We start from the raw sequence: 13,557 nt of genomic DNA on the forward strand, positions 1-13,557 counted from the left end.
AAAAATAAAAAAACATTTAACTATGTAGAATACTTACCAATGGTAGGAGCACACAAGTCAAGTCAAGACAAGCTTATTTGTATTGCACATTTCAACAACAAGGCAGTTACAAAATAGATAAAAGCAACATAGGGAAATCAAACCGGATCTTCTTTATCATACGATATTTATTTCCTCTCATTCGCAGTCAACACTGTGAATCTTGGTGAAAGCTGTCAAAACAGCAGAAATAAACTTCTTCTTGGCCCACAAAAAAGTCAGAAATGCAAGTGTAACAATGGACTAAACTTTAAAGTGGTAATCCTTAAGATTTCAGTCCAGGTTGTTTTGATTCTGGTAAAAGAAACTATTGTCGTTTTAATAAATAAGCCAAAAAAGTAAGTGGCCTTTTTCCATCAGTCTGTGAGCAACCATGATCTGATTTTATGCTACACACGGCATAAAACTTAGTTTTGAACCTGAGCTACAGTGCAGCGAAAGGAGTTGATTACTTTGCTGAGAAATTGCATTGCATTGCAAACAGCTCACAAAGGCTGATCCATTTTTGATGAATGATAGCGACCAGTGCTAACACATTGCATTTCCTGTGACTATATCATAACAAAGGTCAACTCGTGGTTTGTTAAATGCTTTTAATGAGAAGCTGCAGCAGTACGGACATAGGCTTCATTGTGTTGATAAATAATGATTTAACAGAACATCAATAAAAATCTTAGAGATTATTGCTTTAATAGCCACATCACATCAACAACGAAGTGCATCTTATCATCATAAAAGAATAATGTCACGAATCAGAAAATTAAGTTCATTCTGTTTTATTCAGTTTCATTTGTCTCCATGTGCCAATCAATAAATACACAATAAATTAACAAAAGTCAGTCACATCAGTCAATATTAAATAGACATGTTAAATACAAAAATAAATATAGAAAAATTACAACATTTTAGGAAAATACAAAAATCCCTAAAGAGTATAGTACTACCACAGCTGCCGAGTTCCTGTACCTGAATGTTCAAAGGACTTGTGGTACATTTAAGTACATCAGCATTAAACTCTGGTGTGCTTTGTACTGTAAACATCATCATCATCATAAGTTAATTTAGGCGGTACAGTGGTGATGTTGGTGGGGGGTTCATGGAGTGACCGTTCAATATTTATCATTTATCAAAACTTCTGCATCATTGATGAAAAGTCAAATGCAATGTACAAAGGGAAACCAACAATTACTTATGTAAGATGCCTTTCACATGTGATACTTTTTTTTTTTTTTTAAAGGTGAAATACTGTAAATATCATATGTGAAAACATATCGAGGGGGGAGTTTGACATCACAAGTTCATACTTTTTCTTTTCTGATTGATCTTTTTTTTGTCTTATTTTTGAGAAATGCTAAAATAGAAAAAACATTTTACAAGACAAGATCACATGTGATTTGCCATTCAAGTAATTAAACTTAATTTTAAACCTGAGCTGCTGATAATTAAAGATATTATAAATCTGTCTGGTTGATTTTCTGGGCGTTAAATCATCTGCCGTTATAGAATAGGTAAATATCAAGATATCAAGTATTTCCAGGTGATTTTAAATAATTCTGTGATTGATGAAGTGAGTGAAACTCCATGTTGAATACAATTAGTTATCAGCTGCCCAGATCTTGCAGTAACAAACATTTCCCAGAATCAAACCGCCACTCTTCAAGTATCGAGCACCGACCGAACTTCCATAAAAAATATATCTATATCTATCTCTATATATTACAAAATGACCATATTTATTAGGCTTAGACTGCTGTAATAGTAAATAAAATGTCAATGTAATAAATATCTATGAAATAATCTCTTTGATAACCTCTAAAAACAGAAAAATAACTTGGTATGCTGGTTTAAATATGGAAATATTTCACATGTTGTATTGTCACTTTTACGTTTGTCATTAAATATCCTGTGTCTGTGTTTTACTGTTTTGTCTTTTGCACTTTGTTTTGTTACTGTCATTGTTGACATCTTGCGCGTGTTCTAGACTCTCAGATGAGTTTTGGCCCTCCGCGCTTGCCGACGTCGGCGCCTCCTCTCCATCCTGATGTTTTCGGTCAGTGTGCTCGCCTCCTCGTACAGCCACGGCAGCTCCCACAATGCTTTGCTCTGGATGACGAAGTTATCCATCTAGAACAGAGGGCGAGACGGGGAGGGAAATTTTACATTTACAGCCAATCCCAGCTGACATCAGGGACCTGTCCAGTCCATCGCAGGGCCACACATAGATGAACAACCACTCACGGTGGGAGGAAGAGAGCACCCGGAGAGAATCCACACAGACACGGGGAGAACGTGTCAACTCCACACAGAAAGGCCGGGGTAACCGGGGTTTGAACCCTCGACCTTCTTGTGGTGAGGCTAACCACCGCACCACCGAGCCGCCCCACATAAACCTCACATCATAAGCCCTTCACTGTGTACTCTCTACATAAACCTTCCATAAATGTTCATTTAAGCCCTTCATAAATTCTTTTTAACTCAACCTCACATAGGCCATCTGTAAGTCCTGCACAACCCCTTAAAATAAGCTCTATTCTAACCTTAAGCTTTATTTTAAGTAATAAATCAACCCTCCAAATAACCCTTCGTTAAGTCTTACTTTAAGGCTGTATTCATAGGCCCTACATAAATCTTTCATAAATCGTAATCTAAACCCTACATTTGCCCTCTGTCATCGCTGCATGAGCTTTAGTTTAAGCTCACATAAGCCAAACACTGTATTGTTTCTACCCAGGTTGAAAGCCCAACAGTCCAGTTGTTGCATACATGTAATATATTATTGCTCTCTCTCTTTCTCTCTCAGTGTGAGTCTATGTCTCTTTACCTGGATGTGTTTGAGAGCCTGCAGTCCCCGCAGAAGCTTCTCCTGCTCACGGTAGCCTTTTTGCTTCAGATCCTGGACCGTCTTCAGGATGTAGCTCAGCTCCGCCCTGATATCTCCGCCCTCTCCCGCCTCAGCATCACCGCCAGCGGCGGGGGTAACAGCGGAGGCGGGGTGAGTCCCGGCTTCCTGGGGACTTGGGGTGGGCAGCTGCTTCAACATGTGGCTAATCAGCTTTTCATACGTGTCCAAAACGCCACCCATAAACACCATCTTTGCCTGAAAACACAAATACAAAATTTTGTTTCTGGTAGGTGATATTTAAATTACTAATGGCTTACTAATCCTGAATTTCTCTCTGCTGCATTTTCCATAGCAAAAATGCAGCTTTTTGGAGAAAGTTTCAAGTACACATTTGTTGTTATTTTGCTAAACCATATAAGAGCAAAAGAGTTCCTTTGGTATGAAAAATTTGTCTCAGCTTCAAGGTGCTGAAAAGTTTTTTACACAGTGGAAAAACTCTGTGGTTTCCCCCAAAGGAGTTAAATTAAGCGTAGAGTAGGCCTTAAAGGGTAATATGCAATATTAATATGTAATATATGTAATAAGGGACATTTTATTAATTAGTGAAGACACACTTTTAAGACTCACTAAATGTCAGACAAGTGCTGGTTTAAGGTCTTACCCTCATCAAAGTTCTGTGTTAAACTTGATGAAACGGTATTTCAGCGAGCCTTGATGAACCTGATGACCCACACATGTTGTTGTAGTTTTGAATCTAGATCATTTCTGGCACCTTGGAAGCAGGTGAAGTGCCATTACTCTACTAGTATATTTTTTCAAATGATCTAGTGGGTTTTCAAGGAGCAGAATTTCTTCAGAATTTATGTAGGCATGTAATCCTTCAAAATACTGAAACATGTATATATGAAACTCTTGACCTAACAGGTTAATTTTTGCCTAAAACAATGTTTTGACTGAGATGAGTCACATGAGGATGCTACACTGGAACTTATTCAAAGAAGATGATGAATGTCACACCTATGTTGTTTGTGGTGAGGGAAAAACAAAACGGGAAAACCCAGAAGGGTGGTGTGGGGAGGCTGGCCTGTACGTCTATGTTAAATACCACTTTCTATACAACAAACTGATCCCTGTCAATCCTGACATTTAATGTATCTCAATGCTGTAAGAAACAAATTAAGAAAATGTGTCATTCATAATTTTTCCAACAAGCACGTGGGCCAGATTCAGGCCACAGTTGGGTCAAGACAACATGAACTTGCTGATTTCAGTTCCAACAAGGGGCCAAAGTGCTGCAAATTGGCTAAAAAAGTCCTAATCTTGACAGAGCCAGCTTACAATTGTACACAGACACTCTCCCACAACTTGCTTTTCCAAAACTATGTTCAAATTGGCTTTCTAGTTTAAAACATCAAGTATTTTTCGTAGGTACAGCATGAACCAATGCTAAATACCATAGCGTTTAGAGCTAGCATTTAGATCTTGTTAACCACACACAAAAAGCAGCAAACATTCCATCATCTAAAGGTTATTCATGGGTTGGTGTTTAGTAGTTTGATTGTTGTGTTAGCGCTCAGTACCCGAAACCAGGCATGCTTTGTATCATTGATGGTGAAGAGTGAAAGTTTGGTTTGGAGCCTGAGAGTAGTTGCACAAAGTTTGCACAATGCAGAGCCAGCAAGAAAAAAAAAACAACACACAAAAACCTCAACAAAAAAACTCCTGTGCAATAAAGAAGCTGCTCACAGTGTCCGCCAGCAGTGAGAAAGAAAGAAGCCAGCTGCTGACTCAGTGACTAGTTAGCTAAAGATGGAGGAGAACATGGAAGGAGCTTAAAGCAGTCCAGTCTCTAATGCACACCACAACACTGCACTTGGAAATACGCTAACACTCGGTGAAACTTGCTGCACTCTAAAGCTCTTTAAAAATATCCTGAATAATCTTAATAAAACCTTAATTTGTCAGACTTTGTGAATGTTTTTTGCCCTGATCTGTGCCTCCCAGGCTGTGTACCACCAACAGGTTCCACCAAATCATAAATCAATGAATTCAACATGTTGGGAAATAATCATCCTTTCCAGAGTTAGACATGTCTGTGCGTTAAGTACTGAGGTGGAGTCAAGAGGCAATTAGCCTAGATTAGCATAAGACTGGAAGAGCTGTTAGGAGGTGCATTTTCTCACTTTAAGACCCAGGCTGACTGTCTCCCCCTACATCTAGTCTTTATGCTAAGCTAGGCTAACCGCGTTCCTAACTCCAGCTCATCGTGAACACACAGTCCTGACAGTGGCAGTTAATCTTCTTTTCTCACTCTTGGGAAGAAAGAAAGGAAACATATTTCCCAAAATGTCGAACTATTCCTTTAAGGTTATGTTTGAGATCATGCGGTTGGACACAATGATCTGCCTTACAGGTTAAGTTCAGGGCAGAAAAACTTTTTATCGCCGTACAGTATCTCTGATGTTTTATACATTTCTTTGGAGGCTTTGAGTGAGTTTAAAGGCAGTGAACGTATGAATTGCATAAAACCCTAAACCGGCTCAAACTGACCACAAAGACTTTACGAAGCTAAATTGGTGCAAAAACAAAGTGGACTTTTATTTACCTCAATTTTGCCAGTCAGTGGTTCCCTGTTGAAGACAGGTTTCCCGTTAAATCTCTCTTTAGGAGGAATTTTCTGCAAAAAAAACAAAGAAACACATTTTTTTTCAGGTTATTTTGGATGTAAATCAAGTGTCGTTCCCCCTTTGAGGCACCAGATCTGTGTTTTTTAGCACAATAATTACAAATCATAAAAACGCTCCAAGGCTTTTTTGAAAACTGTGATTACTGGTGCATTCAAGGACAGTTGGACCTTTGAAATTTCAGAGCTGTCTGTTTCAAAGCGTTTAATTTATGAGCTTAAGTATATCGTAAAAAAAAATCTTATCCACAAGACCAAAAAATAATCAAGAATAAATATGAAAAGCACTATTTTGCATTTATTTGTTGGCGATCACAAACTGATTGTGGTGCGTTCAAGGACACCCAGACATCTGAGATTTGAGTGTCATCTGTTGCAAAGCATTTCATTGACAAGCTCTGTTGTCAAAAAAATGTAAAATACACTGTGAATGTGGCCGTTTCTTGCATTAAAAAGGTTGCTTTCAGCATCCATCTCTCTGAAGTTGGAGTGCCATTGAATGCATCACCAAAGACCCCTTTTCCACTGCATTATCACAAAAACTATAATATAATTTACATAAAAGTTGTCTAAAAATAATGATTGTGGATCATATTTGTAGTTGATGGACTAAAACAGGAAAAAACACCAGAATAGTTCTTTAAATATACAAATAGTAAATGCTAAATGAAAAAAGGAGTGTGCGTGTGTGTGCTCGTGCTTGTGCTCGTGCACATGTGTGTATGTGTGTGTGTTTATCGTGAGAGCATTAGTGTGTGAAAGAGACAGGAGGAAACACAAAGCTTGAAGTACTGCACCACAGAGGGTGATACTATGCCGGTAGTAGCATAGGTGCAAGTAATAAGAGCATCAGTAGAACTAACAGTAGAAGTACTAGCAGTACTGGCAATACTCACATAGTGCTGCAGGAGGTTCTGGATGGTTTTGTTCATCTTCAGAGGGATTTGAAAGCCTCTGATCTGACACACAGACAAGCAGAGACACAGAAAGACCACTGCCCTCGCCGTGACAGCCATCATATTAGAAGTGGTGACTTGTAATACCCCTTTCTGCTAGTTGCTGGTTCGATTCCCAAGCCTGTCTGGGCCCGCTGTGACTGCCGAGTTCAATCCCTGTCGGAGCGACGCTGAGTACGGATACAGGCTGACCGAAGACCTGTCTGGCTGACTGCTTGTTGGTCTGACTGAGTGTGTAACAGCCGTGTGCTTCTTGCCCTGAAGTTGGTTGAAACTGTTTGAGTTGTCATGAAAGCTTTTATTTATAACTCGGTGAGAGAGTAAGACACATACATGGGAGAGAGAGCGTCTGATGCAGCGATGATCTAGGTGTGAAAATGTGGTTGTGCAGTTTCCTTTAAATCACCAAACTTCATAGAAGTGGGTGAGGGGTCTCCCACTCATGCATGTCAAACACAAATCATTAGCTCACTGCAGAAATGCACATCACCTAATAGTTTCAATGCAATACATGGTTTTACTGGGCATATTGGGAACTCGGATGGTCTTTATTAGAGGCCTGCATTTTCATGCAACTCAATGTATTGTATTGAGATTGAAGCAGACGCCACTGGAAAGAGCTCTTAGGCTGCAGCCTTTGTCGGAAATCATTAGATCCAGTAGAAATGTAATGGAAAGCATTACGAACGCTGAGCAATCTATTGCACTAGTGGTTTCATTGGGAACTAAAATGGTTTCTGATGACAGTTTGTATATGTACGCAAGCATACTGAGGGTACTGTTTAAGCTATTAGTGTCACGGCCGTAGATGTAGATCTTTGGTTAATTTTGCAAAAATCAGGAGGAAATTATTTTCTGAGTGATACACATTCGGTGCTGTAGTGAGTATTTTCAGCAGTAGGATGGTGATGGTGTAGGAACTTATCAATATCTTTATTTAACAATGGAATAAAATGTGAAAAGGGTGCTCATAGTGACAAACCTACAGAGTCTGACCCCCAAATCTGCAGCTCTACGGAGCTTTTAAGTCTCTCTCAGCTCCTAGTTTTAGTATTTTACAGTACAGTTAGTGTTTTTGTTCAGACTAAGTGCTCTCATCAGATGAGTTCTGATAAACCCGCCGCACACGACCTGCTCAGCAGCACACAGCAGGCAGACACAGCTAGAGACAAGCTGGTGATCATGGTGAAGCATTTAGCAGCTAAAGAGCCAGATATTTCTCTCAGGAGAGTTACTGCAGTCATAGTTCTGCATCAGTCAATAATGATGATGCATTAAAAGCATAGTAATATAACCCTGCCACTCCACCATTCTGCATAATGAGTACAAATACTTTTATACATTTACTGAAGTAAATGATTGACATACTTCTTTCCCCGATAATTAATATCCATAAATCTGTGTGATATTATTTAAATATAATATCAATGAATCCAGTGAAACTCTGTTTGTGTTTGGTAATTTATTTAATCCTGCTCGTGCAGATGGGTGTTCTTATACTGGAAGTTTTCTTTGAAACGATTTTCTCACGTGAAAACTACATTTCCTAAAATAGCTGCTCACTGTCGTTTTAATTTTCAGCAGCGGATGAATTCACATATTTTCATACAGTATTTGCAGCACAGAAGGTACTGCAGCAGTTGTCAGGGGAAACACTGATTGTTCAACTAATTAAGTAACTCAAAATTAAAAAGAAAGACAAGACATTGTGATTTGATTAAAAGAACAAAGATCCACGTGTGTTGCGGAGGTACTGGTAAGCTGCCCTTCAATCTGAGTGAACTTTAATACATTACCACCGCGTGCTGCAATTAAAAGTGCATGAAAACTAGATAGTAATAGATAAAGAAATAGATAAAAAGATTTAATAGTTTGCTAAAACTTATGAGTAAACTGTTAAAATAGCTTACAGTATGGATAAACATGTGAACTAGCTGAAAGTAATGGATAAGCAGATAAAATGGTTAGTTTAATGTGAGCAAGAAGCTGCCACAGTTCTGGTAAAATAGGGTAACTATATTTTGATTTTCAAAAAAGGAGGACAGTCGGGGCCGGAGGCCAACGGACACCCACAGTGGGTGGAAGGTTTGGGCTGGTGGGGGCTTCAAGTAATAAGTGGCCCCGTGGAAATGTGTATTTTTATTACAACAATAATTTCAGTTAAGCAGAACAAGGGGAATGTGTTGGTCTCAAGAAGAAAGGCGGCTAGTAGGAGCACATAAAGGCAAAATGGCTGCATCTGTCCACCGCAGGTGCACTATCCACCTGGAGGAGGAACTAGTAGAAAGTAGTGTATCCGTATAATATTATAACATTTAAAAAATATCGTGTTAATGTAATGCTAATATATTTCTAGGTTACACTTTATTTGGCCAATGTCTGCTAACAGATTGATTATAGTTTACAGGCCTATTTGTAACAATTCACCTGATTCATAAATAAGACCATTTTTGCTGCTCTGTCTCTTGGCTGTTGCTGTGGTGCTGAGGGGAATTATTGAGATGCAATTTGGCCAATGGTGGCGTGCAAGAAGGCGGCAACTAAAGAGAAAGTTCAAAGCAATGCAAAAACGCACACAATGAATGTCGACTGTATAAAAAGCTGAATCCTGGACATTTTGGGCGATTTCGAAATCCCAGCCGGACGCCTTTTTTTAGATCCAAAAAGATGACCGGGAAAAAGAGGGCGTGGGGTCAACGTAGTAAAACCCAATTTACAGCCACAGCTGCCTGCTGGGAAATCATACTGTGGTTGACCATAGCAGAAGATTAGTTATGTTGTCCAGTGAAGATATAAAAGGTTGGAAATTGTGTCAAGGCAGAGTTTTAACTGTGAGCTAAACCTTTGTCTATTCCAATATTCAGCTTTCCTGGCGTCCTGACAGTCAGTTAACTTGTGACTTATACTGTAATTACCTGCAGTTTGTCCAAAGTGCAGTTTGCACATTTGTATGCCCGTGCTCTAAAGGCATACCTTTTTAACGTTTGTGTTAGCACTATAGATATTGCATGTATTTATTTGCATTTTGGGTGGAATGAGCCTTTCACCACTTTACCTTCAGTATGGCCCTGTCACACCAAAAAATAAGCTTGATGACATCGTGACAGACTCACAGGGCTAGTTGGTGAGTAACTACTGTAGCTGGCAAGCTAACTGCAAACAAAGTGTTAGTCAATCATAATAGCTCTCTTTTTGTTTTTCTTACCCGCCCCTTGCCTTTTGTCCTCAGGATTGCCCATTTTATGTAACAATATCCACTTTTATATAGCTAACAGTGTTAACATTCAGTTTATAATCCATTCATAAGAACCTATTGTGGTGCAGACAGAGGGGATGAGATCTGATAGGACTGTTTGTCAGACTAAAAGATCTCTGATAAAGCATATCACACATGATGTAATGCTAAAACCTATTATTGTAGATGATATTGTATTACAGCAGGCTATATTGTGTAATGACTGATAGCTCAGCGAAGACTAAAAGGCCAATCAAGGACAGGAAATAGTGTCATAAAGAAGATACCCTGGCTGGGTGTGAGGTGTTACTAGTGAGTAATACTGTTGTAAGCAGTCCCTCATTTAGTTTAAAGGAAACAGACAAAATTTGAGCTTTTCTTGTCAACTAGACACACCTATTTATAAATATAGACAAAGTAAGTGTGATAATTGTCTGGAAACTAATCTGAGTGAATTTCAAGGGAGCACTTAAAATATCAGCGCTGCATAGAGGAGGTGAGAAAAAAACCTGCCACATTCAAGGAAATAAAGAAAAAAAGTCAGTAAGTGAAACCAGAGGAGGGTCAGGGCTTCAGAGAAAATGATTTATTATAAGATTGACAGCAGAAAAGTTATTCATCCACTGAGCCCTTAGTTATCTTGGACTGGCTAAAGGGTGCAAAACAACATGACGGGTATGGATATGCCCTCAATACACGGGCATACAAGTGTGCAAACGGCAATAACTTGTGCAAAATGAAGATCGTTTTAAGTCATGAGTTAAATAAAAATATAGGAATATAAAGTGACCTTTGTTAACAGAACCGGGGCTTCTAAAGGCCGCAAGCAATTTTTATCTTTTTATCCTCATATTTCACTCTCTTAAGGCCAATTTATGCTTCTGCGTCTAAGTCTGCGTGAAGTTGTCAGCATTTAGACTTGTGCGTTGGCGTCTGCGTCGCTCTGCAATTACACCGCCAAAACGCCAGTTGGTGGTGGGGTTTCTATGTTCCGGCGTGTTAAGTCTCTTCTTCGTTGTTGAATGGAGCGGGTCATGTTGGAGTTGGAGCTGATCGATATTGAACAGCAATTACTTTTAGTGAAATTGATGGTATGTACGACCCTTGAACCGGTTGAGGCAGAAGAAGAAGGACATGTAGATATATTTTTGGGGAGGATACGGAGTAGGGTGTGGTGTACCTACAGACACAGAAGTATACATTGGCCTTTAGGAGCATTAATACAGCTGATAAGGAACAACCACCTTGCACACAAGCCATTGTCTTTGACCATTGACCTCCTTATATTGGCTGTTGTGTCTCAGCTTAAAAGGAAAACTGAATCTATTGTTGAGCTGAGCGGGAAGGAGACAAAGAAACGCAGGAAACAGGAAGCAGGCAGGTAGATTTTGGTGTTGACATTCAGGTGCGATGTACGTGCAGTGCACGGATATCCCCTAACATACTCAGACAAACAGATGCAAACACAGGAAGAGGTTTCACAGGTGGAGTTTGTCTGTGTTTGGTGGAATTCACAGGCATTTCTTGACAAATGATCTTTAATGATCTTCTTGAATTTCTGCTGAAGTTCTACTAAAGCTGTCTGTGAAGAGTCGTCCAGGTCATAGTTATACAAGGAAGGTTAAAAGGGCAACTGGACTTGGTTGAAGCTACTTGAAGATTCATCCAAGAGGCTTCTTTAGTTCACCATAGTGTTGTAGTACTCAAGACCTGTCTTGGTCTTAAGACCAATTTTTGATCTCGGTCTCGGACATTGAGGACTTTATTTCAAGACCAGTCAAGACCATAACTTTGGGAATATCAGTAAATTGCTTTTGCATTGTCTGATTTATTGGATGTAAAACATATTGCTCCAAATGCAACCAATAACCCTAATTAAAATGTGTTGTTACCGTTAACGGCTGTGCCCGTGATGGTCAGCGTGGAAAAGGAGTGTTGAATAAAGATGCTTACATGGATTTCAGGTCTTCGTGTTTGTATGTGGGTGTTTTTATAGGAGCGTGGATCTTCCATACTCATCTTGATCATATCTCGTTCCACATTTTATTGTGTGTCATGTAAGGTGGGGAACTGGTCTTGGTCTGGATTTGGTCGCAGCCCCTAAAAGTCTTGGTCTTGTCCCGGTCTCGATAAACTGTGGTCTTGTTCTTGACTTGGTCTCCGTTTGGGCGGTCTTGACTACAAGACTAGTTCTCCAAAGTTTTACTGAAGCTCTGAAAGTCTGCTGGGTAGTGCCCCCTCTTTCTGATCCCTGACTTGTTACTTAACCAAAAATAACTCAAAATATACCTTTTGTTTCCCCATGATAAACGTTGCAAATGTTAGTTATTGCAAGTGTTATCAGTAACATTTTGGTTTTACATGCATTGACTTTGTGAATGAACTGCAGGTCCTGGGATACATCTGAGAGGACTTTATGGATCCATTTGGTTTGTCAGACTGGGCCCTGTTGTCTTGAGTCTGTGTGTCAATATGTCTAACACCCAAATACATCTGAGTGAACTCTAAATCAGCTCTAAACATGTGGTGAATCATCATCACAATATATCTTTGATGCATAATGTTTTTTTACAGCTACATTTCAAAGAGTGTCTAAAATTTCGTCATCAGCAGTTTCCATGTGCAGAACCAAACCAACAGTCAGATGATCTGTCTAACAAGTCTTGTGTTTGTGCATCTATAACCTGATTTATGTTATTCCTCTTTCCCGTAGAGCACCATACAAGGCTGTGGGTTGGAGCTGCATGTCGAAGTGTCCTTTGGCAAGATACTGAACCCTGAATTGCTGGCTGTTGCATCGGTGTATGGATGAATGAAATGTAGTGTAAAAGCGCTTTGAATGGTTGCAAAGACTAGAATTTTCGTCTAGAAATTCATAATGTCCATTATAATGTTAGAACAACAAAAAACCTCTGCATTGGTTAGTCCACTTTAAATCAGTTTTAGTTTCTGATACTGATTATGTTATATTTGTAGCTTTACTACAAAGAGCCCTGTGACTGAAGTTTTTAAGGGAGTTTTAACTGTAAATAAAAATATTACCTGAAACACTTAGTTTGCAGAACTATTTAGCCTTGACATTCCCAACAAATAGCAAATAACCCAATGTTCTAGAGCAGCTTGTAAGTAGCCTGAGAGGCGAAACTCGGGGAAGACAGGGGTGGATTTGTCATCGGGATTTTCAGGAACATTCCCGAAAGGCCGGTCCATTTCAGGCCGAACCGGTCAGCGTTCAAAAGCCAGTGTTTTCAGTTTCTTATGGTCAACTTTAAATGATCCGTGTCCGCGCCAGCCCAAGTATATCCAGCTGCAGCCCGCAGACAAACGTGACGGAAGTTGAACTTCCAAATATGGTTTGTCCCAGAAGACACCGCGCACAAAACGTGATGACGTTCATCTCATGAAAGATCCTATTGCAAACCGTTTTATTCTTCAGAAGCCAACAACAGAACTTTAAATACAATTCAGAGAAGTTTTTAGGTGAGAAATCAACTATATAGATTTCGAATATCGGCAGTTTTACAAAAATTGGCGGCGAATCGAAAATGTGTTAAAACGTTTTCGGAGTTGAGAAGCTCCGCAAGTGCCGACGGGTGTTATATAGCTGCAGTAACGTTACCGGAGGCTGCACAGCAACACAATGGAGCACTTCGGCCGACGTGCTAGCAGATAGGGTTAACCGGTCGACATGCATATAATCAATTACTTTAGGCACATACCCTGGTTGGGGTAAGAGGAATATACTTCAGGAGTCTGTCAGGAATAGCTAGCTAGCTCCGGTTAGCTCCCCCAGGCCCAGTCA

The 13,557-nt window shown here is 39.6% G+C and overlaps 1 protein-coding gene across 1 annotated transcript; it reads right to left on the minus strand.

Annotated features, from left to right (window-relative positions):
• Positions 1-799: 799 nt before the first annotated feature.
• Positions 800-6,810, minus strand: LOC119894803 (interferon gamma-like). The gene is made up of 4 exons (XM_038707474.1): positions 6,461-6,810; positions 5,487-5,558; positions 2,861-3,136; positions 800-2,163 (listed from the first exon to the last, which is right to left on the minus strand). Exons 1-4 carry the CDS (start codon positions 6,581-6,583, stop codon positions 2,017-2,019), a joined length of 618 nt encoding a protein of 205 aa, XP_038563402.1. The 5' UTR covers positions 6,584-6,810; the 3' UTR covers positions 800-2,016.
• Positions 6,811-13,557: the final 6,747 nt, after the last annotated feature.

The sequence above is a fragment of the Micropterus salmoides genome, unplaced genomic scaffold (assembly GCF_014851395.1).
Source record: "Micropterus salmoides isolate LMB-PRFRI ecotype aquatic unplaced genomic scaffold, ASM1485139v1 Ms_hic_scaffold_9, whole genome shotgun sequence".
Taxonomy (NCBI): domain Eukaryota; kingdom Metazoa; phylum Chordata; class Actinopteri; order Centrarchiformes; family Centrarchidae; genus Micropterus; species Micropterus salmoides.

Bases quoted from the DNA above. Each gene is read 5' to 3' on its own strand.
- LOC119894803 (XM_038707474.1), bottom strand. From the start codon at position 6,583: ATGATGGCTGTCACGGCGAGGGCAGTGGTCTTTCTGTGTCTCTGCTTG. The intron at 5,559-6,460 runs GTGAGTATTGCC...TTTTTTTTGCAG, and splicing joins AGAACCTCCTGCAGCACTAT to AAAATTCCTCCTAAAGAGAG. The intron at 3,137-5,486 runs GTAAATAAAAGT...TTGTGTTTTCAG, and splicing joins CACTGACTGGCAAAATTGAG to GCAAAGATGGTGTTTATGGG.